Here is a 13,856-nt window from a genome sequence, read left to right as displayed (position 1 = left end):
CTATATTGAGAAAGGTTCCTTCCATTCACATCTTGCTGAGAGTTTTGATCAAGAATGTGTATTGGACCTTATCAAATGCTTTCTCTGCATCTATTGATATGACCATGTGATTTCTATTTTTATTGTTGTTGATGTTGTGTATTATGTTGATAGTTTTACAGATGTTAAACCAGCCTTGCATTCCTGGGATGAAACCTACTTGATCGTAGTGAATGATCTTCTTAATGAGGCATTGAATCCTATTTGCTAGGATTTTGTTGAGGATATTTGCATCTGCATTCATCAGTGATATTGGTCTGTAATTTTCTTTTTTTTGTAGCATCTCTGTCTGGTTTAGGTATCAAGGTGATGTTGGCTTCATAAAAGCTATTTGGAAGTGTTCCTGTTTTTTCGATTTCATGAAAGAGTCTTGCCAGGATTGGTAGAAGTTCCTCTTGAAAGGTTTAAAAGAATTCATTAGTAAATCCATCTGGGCCTGGGCTTTTGTTTTTGGGCATATATACATTTGATTACTGTCTTAATTTCCTCAACAGTGATGGATTTGTTTAGATATGCCACTTCCTCTTCATTCATCTGTGGAAGATTATGAGTCCAAAAATTTATCGATTTCTTCCAGGTTTTCATTTTTAGTGGCATAGAGTGTTTCTGATTACCCTTTGGATCTCTATCATATCAGTAGTGATCTCTCCTTTTTCATTCCTAATATGAGTTATCAAGTTTCTCTTTTTTTGTTAGTTTTGCCAGTGGTCTATCAGTCTTGTTTATTTTTTCAAAGAACCAACTTCTGCTTTCGTTGATCTTTTGGATTGTTTTTCGGGTTTCCACTTCATTGATTTCTGCTCTCAGCTTTGTTATTTCCATCTGTCTTCCTATTTTTGGGTCCTTTTGTTGAGTACTTTCTAATTCTATGAGCTGAGTCATTAAGCTATTCAGGTATGCCCCTTATTCTTTCCTGATGTGTGCTTGCAAAGCTATAACTTTTCTTCTCAGTACTGCTTTTGCTGTGTCCCATAGCTTCTGATAGTTTGTGTCTCCATTGTCATTTGTTTCTAGGAAGGTTTTGATTTCCTCTTTGATTTCATCTCGGACCCACTGGCTGTTTTACTTCCAGGTATTAAAGTTTTTCTTCTGTGTCCCTTTGTAGTTCACATATAATTTCAGGGCCTTGTGGTCAGCGAAGGTAGTCTGCAAAATTTCTATCCTCTTGATATTATGGAGGTATGTTTTATGTGCTAGTATGTAGTCTACCCTGGAGAATGACCCATGTACATTAGAGAAGAATGTGTATCTAGGCTTCTGGAGGTGAAGTGTCCTATATATATCTACTAGGCCTCTTTCTTTCATTTCTCTTTTGAGGTCTAGTATATTCTTGTTGGGTTTCAGTCTGGTTGACCTGTCAAGTGTTGACAATACCATGTTGAGGTCTCCCACAATTATTGTGTTGTTATTGATATTATTTTTTAGATTTGTCAACAATTTTATTAAATATTTTGCTGACCCCTCATTCGGTGCATGTCTGTTTAGGAGAGTGATTTCTTCCTGCTGTAAGTATCCCTTGATTAATACAAAATGTCCATCTTTGTCTCTTACAACTTTCCTAAGTATAAAGTTTGCATTATCTGATATTAGTATGGTCATTACAGCTTTTTTATGGGTGTTGTTTGTTTGGATGATTTTCCTCCAGTCTTTTATTTTGAGTCTGTTTGTTCTGACTATTCAGGTGCGTTTCTTGTAGGCAGCAGAATGTTGGATTGAGTTTTTTGATCCATTTAGTGACTCTGTGTCTCTTAACTGGTGCATTTAGTCCATTGACATTGAGAGAAAGAATTGTCCTGGGAGTTAGTAACATCTTTATATCGAAGTTTGGTGTGTCTGTTGGTCTGTTGGTCTTGTCTTAAAGTAGGCCATTCAGTTTTTCTTTTAAGAATGGTTTTGAGTCTTCAAAGTTTCTGAGCTGTTGTTTGTCTGTGAAACTATGTATTGTTTCTTCAAACCTGAAAGTGAGTTTTTCTGAGTGCAGTATTCTAGGAGAAGCATTTATTTCATTGAGTTTTGGCACTGTGTCCCACCACTGCCTTCTGGCCTTGAGTGTCTCCCTTGACAGGTCTGCTGTAAATCTCAAGGATGTTCCCTTGAATGTAATTTCTCTTTTCAATCTTGCTGCTTTCAGAATTCTGTCTCTGTCTGTGGGATTCATCATTGTGATTAGGATGTGTCTTGGGGTGTTTTTTCTGGGGTCTCTTTTAGTTGGTACTCTTCGGGCATGCAGGATTTGATCGCATGTATTCATTAGCTCTGGTAGTTTCTCTTTAATGATGTTCTTGACCGTTGATTCTTCCTGGAGATTTTCTTCCTGTGTCTCTGGGACTCCAATAATTCTTAAGTTGTTTCTGTTGAGCTTATTATAGACTCCTATTTTCATCTGTTCCCATTCTTTGAGTAATTTTTCCATTGTTTGATCATTTGCTTTAAGGCTTTTTTCCAATTGCTTTTGCTGTATGGAATTGTTACTCATCTCATCTTCCAGTGTACTAATTCTATCCTCATCTGCCGTTAACCCGTGGGAAAGCTCAACCATGTTTTTCTTTAATTTATCTACTGAGTTTTTCAGACCTGATATTTGACCTTAAATTTCAGTTTGGAGTTTTCTGATTTCTATCTTCATATTCTCTTGATTCTTTTTCTTTTTTTTTTTTTTTTTTTTTGGTTTTTGGGCCACACCCGGTAACGCTCAGGGGTTACTCCTGGCTATGCGCTCAGAGGTCGCTCCTGGCTTGGGGGACCATATGGGACGCCGGGGGATCTAACCGCGGTCCGTCTCCTAGGCTAGCGCAGGTAAGGCAGGCACCTTACCTCCAGCGCCACCGCCCGGCCCCTTCTCTTGATTCTTATTAGTGTTCTCTTCTATACTTTCTTTGAGTTCTTTGAAAATCTTCCATATTGCAACTTTAAACTCCTTATCTGAGAGACTGACTGGTCATGTTTAAGTCATCAGAGTTGCCATCATCATTCTCTATGTCTAGCTCTGGCCTGTGTTGTTTCCCCATTGTCACACTTGTATTGTGGGTTTTTCTACGTGTTGTGGTTGTATTCATTGGCTAAAGGTTGTGCATGGCCGCAAAGCGAAGCAGAGTGGCAGTGCTCTTCTGGCTCCTCCCTTTCTGGGCGTGTAAACTCACCTCCCGGGAAGGTCCAGGGAAGGCGAGCTGTCTGCAGATGAGCCAGACACAGGATGAAATCAGGTCAAAAATGCAGAACAGCACAGAAGACAGGCAAATAGGGGTGCTGGCATCTGAGTTCCAGCAGAGATCAGCGGCTTTCCCTTTCTGGGCATGTAAACTCACCTCCAGGGAAGGCTCCAGGGAAAGTGAGCTATCCGCAGATGTGCCACACACAGGATGAAATCAGGCTGAAAGTGCAGCACAGCACAGAAGACAGGCAGATAGGGGTGCTGGCATCTGAGTTCCCAGAAATCCTTTAGAACTTTAATCCTAGTCTGAAATGGGTAATCCCCTCAGATGGTTGGCCTTCCCATCCTCTTACTGACAATGGTGAAAGAGCTTGAAGCCTCCAAAACCTTCACTGTGGTCTCCAGGGTCACCCAGGAAATTAACATTCACCTCTGAAGCAGGCAGGATCACTGACACAAACGCTGATGAAATCCAGTCTCAGGCAGCTGAAAAAAAGCATGACCCAAGATGGCTTCTGCACCCTTCTGACTCCTGGAAGAAACCAGCAGGAATCAGTGTGTGTATGTCCCGACCCACCTCTGAAGCAGGCAGGATTGCGGGCAGGAACATAGATGAAATTTAGTCTCAGTTAGCTTTGAGGCAGGCAGGATCACCAGCAGGAACACTGATGAAATCCAGTCTCCGGCAACTGGAAATCACGTGGCCCAACATGGCTTCTGCACCCTTCTGACTACTGGCAGAAATCACAGAATGGGAGTTTTGTACTTCATTTATGTTGTTCAAGTTGAGTTTATGTGACACTTTGAATATTATAGTAAATTTCTGTTTCTCACACCAAGATTTTCTTTCATTTTATTTTTGGTAAATTTTTTATTTAAGAACCAGGATTCTCAAATATAAAAATAAAAGTGTTTTAGCCAGCCATTTAATGACTTAACACCAGTCAACACTAGGGTGAATTTTCCTCAGCCACTGACCTCAGATTCTGTAACTCTTCAATCTGTCCCCTTAATAGGCAAATTTTAAACATTTAATTATTATAGTTTGTGCCTAATTTCTTAGATTATTGATGGCTCTGTGGTTTACCTACTGCTACATCACCAATATGTTTAAAGACCCTGAAACTGAATTTATACATACTGTCTGCTTCTTCTTATTTCCACCCTTCATTTTTCTCCTTTTCTGGCATTTTAATTTTATGTAACATAGGATTGTCCCAGTTTTATAAGTTTGAATTTTCTTGTCCGATTATTATATATATCACAGATAAATGAGATCAACCAGTATTTCACTTTTTTCTTAAATTATATTTTAAATAATGTGGTTACAAAGTTGTTCATGATTGAGTTTTAGTCTTAGAACGTACAGCCATAAATGTTACAATGTTAACCCATAGACTTTTCTTTTTAAATATTTTTATTTAAACACCTTGATTACAAATATGCTTGTAGTTGGTTTCAGTCATATAAAGAACACCCGCCTTCACCAGTGCAGCCTTCCCATCACCAATGGCTGATATACATTTCTTGACATCAATCTCCCTATTTTCCTCACATCCTCTCCTCACCTGCCTCTGAGGCAGACATCTTACTCCTATCTCTCTCTTTGTTTCTCTCTTTTTTTTCCTTTTTGAAACTGTGGTTTGCACTGTTGTTAATGAGGTTATCATGCATATCACTTAATTTCTCTTCAATTCCCATTTTTTTTTCAGAGTATTCAGTTCCAACTATTACTGTTCTATTGGTTCTTTCTCTATCCTAACTGCATTGCTCCACATTTTGTGGAACTTCCTACCGTGGACTAGTCCTCTTGGCTCTCATCTCTATTGTCTCTGGAAATTATTACCATACTATCTTTTTATTTTTCTTATGCCAAGATTTTAAATAGCTGCCGGAGTCCACATTGGAATCATTCTTGTTTTTTAATGCTAGCATATGGCACAATGAAGGGCACATGGTAGATTCTAAGCTGATTATTTGTGCATGAGTGAAAATAGATAGCAATTAACTGAATTTGCAACTTATCTATTTTGCCACAGATAATTACAAGAAATACAAATATTTTTATAAAATATTATACATTGACTTAATAATTATAAATAGAATATAAGGCAATAAGCAACTTATTAGGAAATAAGTTAAACCCCAGGAATTTTTACTCTTCAAATATTGTAGTATCTTATAATATTACAATTGAGTAGCCACAGAAAAAGAAAAAATTGAAAAGAAAATGTTATTCACAGAGACACTGCATAAGAAATTATAAATTTTACCAGTTTTCATAGCCATGAATTCTAAGAAATGGTCATCTGTAGGAAGTAATAATAACTTTCCTTTGGTTTGAGAAGTTTGTAATTATTGGTATTGCTATCAGTTTTATCTGTTGAAGATATATCCATTTTTATGAAAAAGAACTTAGAGAAATAATACTTATATGCTAATTATGCTAATTTATAAATGTAGAAGGTTTTTTATTTGATTGAGTTTTTCTATTGTTTTGGGGAAACACCTGGCTGTTTACAAGGCTAAGTCAAGGAACCATAAGTAGTACTGGCAATTAACCCTATGTCAACTGCATGCAGACTCTGTCCTATATACTGTACTATCACAGTAGCCCATTTATGTAGAAATATTATAAAGGGAGAAAAGTAAGTATTGACAGATCAGATGCTAAATATCTTTTCTCTCCCTTCTTTTTTTGATGGAGCACACTTGGTGGTGCTCAGTGATCACTCTCTTGGCAGTGGTCAAGGGACTATATATAGTGTAAGGTATTGAATCCTGTATGTCATGTGCAATGCAAGTGTTTTACCCATGGTACTATATTATTTTTCTTATCCCAGACACTAATTTTAATTATATATGTATATATACATATATATATATACACATACACATACACACACACACACATACACATATATATATAAAGCTTAGGGGCCACATCCAGTGGTACTCAGGATATACTCCTGGCTCTGGCTTGTGCTCAGGGATCACACTCTTGGAGATGCTTGGGAAACCTTATGCAGTGCCAAAATTAAATCCAAGCCAGCCAAGTACACGGCAAGCAACTTACTCATTGTACTATTTCTCTTGTCCTTTGTTCAATATTTAATTCACTTTAATAGTTGTCCTGATATAGAATTTGGTGCTCAGGGCTTATTCATGGTTCTTTTCTCAGGAATTATTCCTGGTGGGGTTCAGGAGTAATTCAGCACAACTAAAAGGCAAATTTAAATGATCAAAACTTAAATCAATAAAAGTCAAATTATGATCATTGTTAAATATCACAATATATCTCAATACTGTTATGTACCTCAATATTTAAAATCACTTTCAGAAGATTTACTGGCCTGGTTGGTGCTAGTTGACCCTTCTTTATTATTGTTTAGGCTCATTGCAGTTGGTGGTCTTCTGCCCAACTTTCCTATCAGATTTACTGTGATCTTATTGGCCTGACAGTATTGTGAATTTGAAGATGTCATGCAGCCACATATACAGCTTCAGGGTCCACATGCTATTGTACTGAAACAACTTGGTTTGGTAGTTTGATGAGGTTCAGTTGTGGAGCTGAGCCATTTATGCATTGTAGGGTGTTCTATGTGGCTTCTGGATGTTGTGCTTTCAGACAGAAAGGGGAATTTGCTCACCCCCTTTGTGAGAAAACACCGAAGTTGTCATCCTTAACAAGTCTGCCTGGAAAAATTCAGAAACATCATATTATTATTTTGTGATTAGCTGTGGGATTTAATTTTATACTTATTATTAGTTTTGAATCAGATTTGTCACAATACCTTAGAATTCTGAGCTGAAAGAATGGCAGAAAAGGTAAATTGCCTCACCCCTCCAAAACAGAACAAAGGATATAACATGTAATCATTACAAAGCCACAGTTATAGCAACAAGAGAACCCAAAAGTTGCCTGCTTCCCTGAAACTAAGAGGACCCTTGGTGGGTGATGGACATAGTAACATAAAATATCTGTGTTCTTTCTAGGATTATTATTCACTTAAATAATCTAAAATGAAAATATTTTCAGCTTGGGAACCCAAGCGAAACACTATGGATTTTCTGTTGTTTGTAAGTTGGAACACTAGGGGACAGCATTAAAATATTTCATAGTTGGTTGTTATTGATCGCTCAAATGCTGTAAAATAAGAGATTTTGTTGTAAAAAACTATTGAATGTTCTGTTGATTTCAGTGAGTGAAAAAGCACAAAAAAAGATATGAATATGCACTACAAATCCATAATTTCAGCCTTTGTCAGACAGTGATTTGAATAATTTAAAGAAAGCACCTAGTCTCTCTTTTGGTTACAAGAAGATAGTAAAGCTAGATAACTTCAAGAATTGTGATTTTTTGTTTGATTTTTCTTTTGAGGTTAATGTTTTGCACATTTCTTTTTTAAATCTTATTTTCCAGGCACTTTGGAAAGGCATGAAACAGGAGAAAGAGCAAGAATCATCCTTAATTGCTGTGAAGAGTCACAGCTTCTAAAGTCTGTGTCTATATTTCCAATTGCTTCAGAGACACATAAACACAAAAGTTTAGAACCAACTTCCTCCAGCTCCTACCAGTTTGGTCCAATACCTAGCTGTGGTCTTCAGGTGGAGTCTTCATGCAAGGTAAGTTCAAATCAGTTACTCATCACAAAGAGCATTATCAACTGAGAAGAAGTTATATGCCTTTATAAATCTAGAGCAATTACATATTAGTTCATAAAAAAGGCATATGAACCAAGTTATCTTAAGAGATTTGAGATACTGTTTAAGTAATGTCAGTATTTGACATGATATGTTGACACGTATTCTCATATTCAAACTAAGCTGATTATTATATAATATCTCTTAAAATATAGCTGATTTTCATTTAGGCAGAAGAAGCCCTTTTCTGTGGTTAATATTAATTTTTCTTTTTCTTTTTTTAATTTTTATTTTTCTGAAGAGAGTTTTTAAATTACTAGAAATAGAAACAAGTATCAGAAAAACTGGCTCTAGTATGAACAGTTCTTTTGATCCAATTAACAGCGTTAGGATCACAAGCTGGTTAAAATTTTTACAACTCTGAAAACACATACGTAGTAACTTAACTATTTTTCAGTTTGAGATTTAGTATAGCAATTTGCAGTGGTTTCTGTACGGCACTATCTCACAGTTATTGTCTTCCATACTTCTAAGTTATCCAGTATTAATACTTTGTAACTAGACTTTTAATATGCACAGAAATATAGTCTTTTCATGAATCATTTTATAGTCCATTTATTTTTAATAATTACGTACCATTTTCTATAATATTATAAATGTTATTAGTACAAAATATTTCATGTGGCTTATAGATTGTTTCCTGCATTTCATTTTTATGAATAAATTATTTGTACATCTAAATTATTTTTATGTCAAGATGATTTACTAGATTATTCTAGAAAAGTAGAATTTTGAATCAAATTTTAGTATATGTTTAATTATGTATTATTAACATTTTCTATTATTTAAAATCAAGGAGACTTAAATTATTATTAATGAGAACTTTAAATAACTTTTCTTCATTTTTTTTATATTTTTATATTTTGGACCACAACTGGTTGTTTTCAGGACTTACTCCTCTCTCTATGCTTAGGGATTACTTTTAGCAGTGCTTGGAAGACCAAATGCACTTTTGGTTATTGAACTTGGGTTAGCTGTGTGCAAAGCAAGCATCTTATCAACTGTATTAGCTCTCTGTCCCTTAAGTAAGGTTTTTTTTTTTTTTTTTTTTTTTTTTTTTGGTTTTTGGGCCACATCCGTTTGACGCTTAGGGGTTACTTCTGGCTATGCGCTCAGAAATGGCCCCTGGCTTGGGGGGACCATATGGGATGCCGGGGGATCTAACCGCGATCCATCCTATGCTATCGCTTGCTAGGCAGACACCTTACCTCTAGCGCCACCTTCCCGGCCCCCTTAAGTAAGATTTTATTTGATCTCTTCTACACATATAGAGAGACAGAAGGATGGACTATTTCCAAAAAGACTGGTGATTGTCAGGCCTTATCTCCAAGTGGCATCATTTGGAGCTGGGAGCCAACATGAATTCTTCATCTTACTCAAGTTTAGAAATAAGCTTTGTTGCTTTTTTTTTGTTTGTTTGTTTGTTTGTTTTTGTTTGGAGGGACACACCTGGCTGAACTCAGGGCTTGCTCTTGATTCTTCACTCAGAGATCACTCCTAGAGGTATTCAGGAAAACATATGCAAAGCTGGGGCTAAGAACCAAGGTTGGTTGGGCAAACACTTACCTACAATACTCTCTCCTCGCCCAAGGAACCTGCTTTAGTTTTACCATTGAGATCAGGTTTTACCAGCCTTTAGAGAACTGACTTACACTTAATAATAACAAAAGATATATATATATAATATGAATTATTATTTAATTTATAATAAGTATCATTACTATTCTGCTCATTGCTTAACATACTCTCACATAAGCAAAACTATAAAAAGACCAGAAAAGGTAGATTAGAGTTACAATAAAAATCTATCATGAGTAAAAGTGTCTTCATTCTTTCAACTTGAAGAATCTAGAGCAGTTACCTTCTTTAGTCTGTCAAACTACCCTCTCCCACTTAGGTGAAGGTACCAGGCATTGACATAGTCCTAACTATTGCTCTCTCTCTATAAGGCTGTTTAGATCATCTACTTGGGTTTACACTTTCTTAAGATGTTAAAGTCATGGAGTAGGCTGTATATTTTTTCCTTTATCTGTTTATCATACTATTTTTTGATTTTCAAGATTAGTGTTTCAGATTCAAAAAATTGGCTTTATTAACTCTTTATGAAAAAAGGTCATAAAGAGGTACTAAAAGTTTATGAATTTTTTATAAAGAGTTCATAAGTTGATTTATATCAATATGATGGCACTTTAATATTTGTAATTGAATAAAATATTAAAGTCATAGAATAATAGAATGTGACGATGTCTTTTAACTTGCATTTCTGGTGTGTAGGGTCTGGCAGGAATACATCTCATTTATCAAGAACCTATTGTGTTAACTTAATTCCTTCATGGCAAACTGCTCTCTTAGTTTCTTGAAGGACCTCAGAGCTACCCCTTTGGTAGTGAAAATCTTATACAGGCTTATATTTTTTTTCCTTTCCTTTTTTGTTTAACACAGTTTATTTATTTTTGGGGTTTGGGTCTATACTATGCTGAAGGGTCACTCCTGATTCTGCACTCAGGAATCACTCCTGACAAGCTCTGGGGACTATATAGAATGCCAGGAATTAAGCTAGAATTATCCACATACAAGCTGTACTATCACTCTCTTCCCTTATTTTTAGTCTTTCTTTTTTAACTTTATTTAATGACAATGTCTCACATAGTTGACCATAATACATTTGTTTCCAGATAAGTGGAAGCAAAGTTATTGAGAAAAAAGTAAAGAAAAAATAAAAAAGAAAAAGAAAGAGAAAAAAGTTTCAAAAAAAGAAAAAGAAAAAGTACATTTGTGACAATTATTATATCTCCGATGAAGACATTAATACAATGGCAGAAGGTTTAGTAAGTTCTTGTTGTTTGCTGTCCTTCCTGTTTAATGAGTGTGTTCCTATAGAGAAGACAGTATGAAACAACTAAAGTTGTCCCAAAATTCAAAGCAGTATTGCTGATACTGAGACTTTTATGGGCATGCATTCAACTATCAGGCCTTCTGGAAAAGGACATGAAGGGAAAGGGTGCCTGCATTTGCTCCCAAAAGCTCTGGTGTTAGCCCAAAGATCAGCATATCTCAAGTTTGATCAGATTGGTGTCTCCAAAGGGAATTGTTGAGAGGTGATAAAGCAGAACCATTGGGAAAATGGTGATTCTGGTTGATGGAGGCAGTAGGCATGGCTTCCACAGGACAGGGACTTGTTGAACTTGTTCAGCCCTTACCTCCTGAGATGGCTAGCTTTCTGTTGCATGGGTCAGTGTACCCATGATCTTTCAAGACTTGGTTTACATTTCGTTTGAAAAAAGAGTGAGTTTATGGAGCTGGCCCAGTTCAAACATTCATATATTTTCTTGATATAAATTTTTCTTGTTTTCAGAAAGCAACACACTATCAGTTTCTTATTTTTTACACTTAGATGAGTTTCTTTTTCCACAAATAAAAATAATTTTCAAACTTTTACGTTCTCCAGACTCTGGTTACTGAATTAGGTAGTTCATCTTCTTTATTCGTTTTTATGGCCCACTGAACCTTTAATTTTTTATTTTTATTAATATATTTATTCTTACACTATATTTTGTTGTTATGGAGTTTAATGTTAGCCAGAGCTATTTTAAAATTATTTTAACACTGTGACTTACAGTACTGTTAATGATATAATTTCATGCTTATAGCATTCCAACAAACAACCACATGAACAGGATTATATATCCCTTCATTGCCTAGCATACATTTGTCTTCTCAGCATTTCATTATTGTAGCTTTAGACCTTTATGTTTATCTTAATATTTTATTTGCATACTACTTAAGCATGACATTTAAAGAGCACTTTTGAGTTTTCCAATGTCATTGTTAATGTAGTAGTACAATGCTTCATGAATTTTCATGAGGAAAAATTTACCTTAAAGAAGAGGATTTGAATCATATTCAGTCTTGAGGTGAATGAATGAGGAATATTAAGCCTGCAACATAGAACTTTTTAAGGACACTTTGTGTATCAGAAATTTTGGGGTACATTTTAGTTAGACACTAACAAATAATTAATAGTAACTAAGTAAGAATTAAATTAAGCATTTTACAATAATGAGTAATTGTTTAAATGAAAAAATGTCATTCAATGTATATTTACTGTGTATCTTTATTATATATTACCTAAGATTATAAAATATCTACAGTACTTTTTCATGGCTGAAAATTGTTGCAGTTCATTGTAATATGGTATTTACTTTTCTTTTGGCAGGGGAAGATTGGTTTCTTTTTTTTTCTTGGGTGGGGGGGAGATTGGTTTAAAGAGAATGATAAATACCCTAAAACTTTATTCAAATAAATGATCTGGTTTAAAATGTTAAAGTGCTGAATATTCGTGGTAAGAAAGGGAAGAGTCTTAAAGGATTTAAAGGAATACAATATTGTATTAATGATGGGAAGTTGCTTTTCTCTGATTCTACTGAGAATTAAACAAGATACAAATTATTTAAATTGCAATAAAAGGAACTTAGCTTCAAAGAGGAAAATAAACAACTATATGAATATTATTTTTAACAATGAAAATAATATTTATAATTTCATTATATTTTGAGAGAAGTTGTGTTTTGTCTGTTGGTTGACTAACTTTAAATTCTCTGAATACATTTATGTAATTTATTGTATTCAGCAATTTAATTTAGATTATTTTAACAACCACCATTTAAAACCACATCATTTTCCTAAGGAGGACGTTTGGGGTTAACTTTGATTAATATTAAGGGGGGACCAGATGTGATGCTAGGGATCAAACCCAAGTTGGTGTGGGATTTACATGTGCCATACCCATTGTGTCATCTTTTATGTCCATGAAGGTAGCTTTTAAAACAACTTTCATATAGCAGAGGTCTCCAGCTACTTACCCTATCTGCTTCTGAAGAGTTACAATGTCTAATATAACAGTCATTAACCAAGTCTTTTGAAATTGAGCAGCACCATGCTTGAAAATAATATTTTAAATATACTAATGGTCCACAACTTACGATTGCTTATCAGGAATTTTTAATATATGATAATGCAGAGCAATACACATTTAGTATAAGTAGATTATCCTGTTTTTCACTTTGATTATGGCACTCAAAATTTATATGTGATATTTAACACTTTATTATAAACAAGCTTTATATTAGATAATTTTTCTAACTCTCTGCGGTATACTGTACCTATAATTTGAATGAGTCTAATCTATGATGTTTGATATATTATTTGTGATAAATGCACTATAGACTCAATGGATTTACTAAGCTGTAACTAGATAATAAATAAAGATTTGACTAAGGTAAATTAAAGTGAATTTCATCTATTTCTGTTTTTAAAATAGATACTAGGCAATTATTATTATATATCTGGTTTGCATTTATTTGTATTGGATAATCATGACAAAATAGCAAAAAATGTTTTTGGAAGGGTCCAGATAGAAAATATTTTAAGCTTTGCAGTTTAGTTTCATGATATTGGTACTACACAAATTTGCTAATGTAGAATGAAAACTATTAAAGATGATTATTTAACAAATGAGCATGGTTTTGTTTCAATAAAACTTATTTATTAAAGCGGGCAATGGTCCTGCTTTGATTAGTGATGATTGTAGTTTAGTCCCATTTCTGACTTAAATATCTTTCTTTAAAAAAAATTTTTTTTATTTATTGATTGATTGGTCTTTGGGCCACTCTTGGCTCTGCACTCAGAAATTACCCTTGACTGGCTAGAGGACCATATGCGATGCCAGGAATCGAACCAGGTCCCTTCCAAGTTGGCCACATGCAAGGCAAACACCCTACTGTTGTGCTATCTCTCCAGCCCCATCTGACTTATATTTTTTTCTTTGAAGCTGGAGATCATGAGATCTTAGAAGGAATGGACAAAATAGACAATACTTGCATCTTTATTGATTATTTGTATTTTTAATACTTCGTTATGTTCTTCTGAATTATTTGGAACTTAATATAGAAGATTTTGTATC

The 13,856-nt window shown here is 34.8% G+C and overlaps 2 protein-coding genes across 2 annotated transcripts in view; one reads left to right on the top strand and one right to left on the bottom strand.

Annotated features, from left to right (window-relative positions):
- LOC126001626 (protein unc-13 homolog C-like) overlaps nucleotides 1-13,856 on the bottom strand; it is an 853,998-nt gene that overhangs the window by 330,610 nt on the left and 509,532 nt on the right. The gene's annotated exons all lie outside the window — the stretch shown is intronic.
- Nucleotides 1-13,856, top strand: part of WDR72 (WD repeat domain 72) — a 205,734-nt gene that overhangs the window by 62,663 nt on the left and 129,215 nt on the right. Inside the window, exon 13 of the mRNA XM_049769302.1 lies at nucleotides 7,614-7,816. Coding sequence (XP_049625259.1) covers nucleotides 7,614-7,816 — 203 coding nt within the window. The remainder of the gene's footprint in view (nucleotides 1-7,613; nucleotides 7,817-13,856) is intronic.

This window comes from Suncus etruscus, chromosome 2, assembly GCF_024139225.1.
Source record: "Suncus etruscus isolate mSunEtr1 chromosome 2, mSunEtr1.pri.cur, whole genome shotgun sequence".
Lineage (NCBI taxonomy): Eukaryota > Metazoa > Chordata > Mammalia > Eulipotyphla > Soricidae > Suncus > Suncus etruscus.
This window is presented reverse-complemented; position numbering and strand designations above follow the sequence as displayed.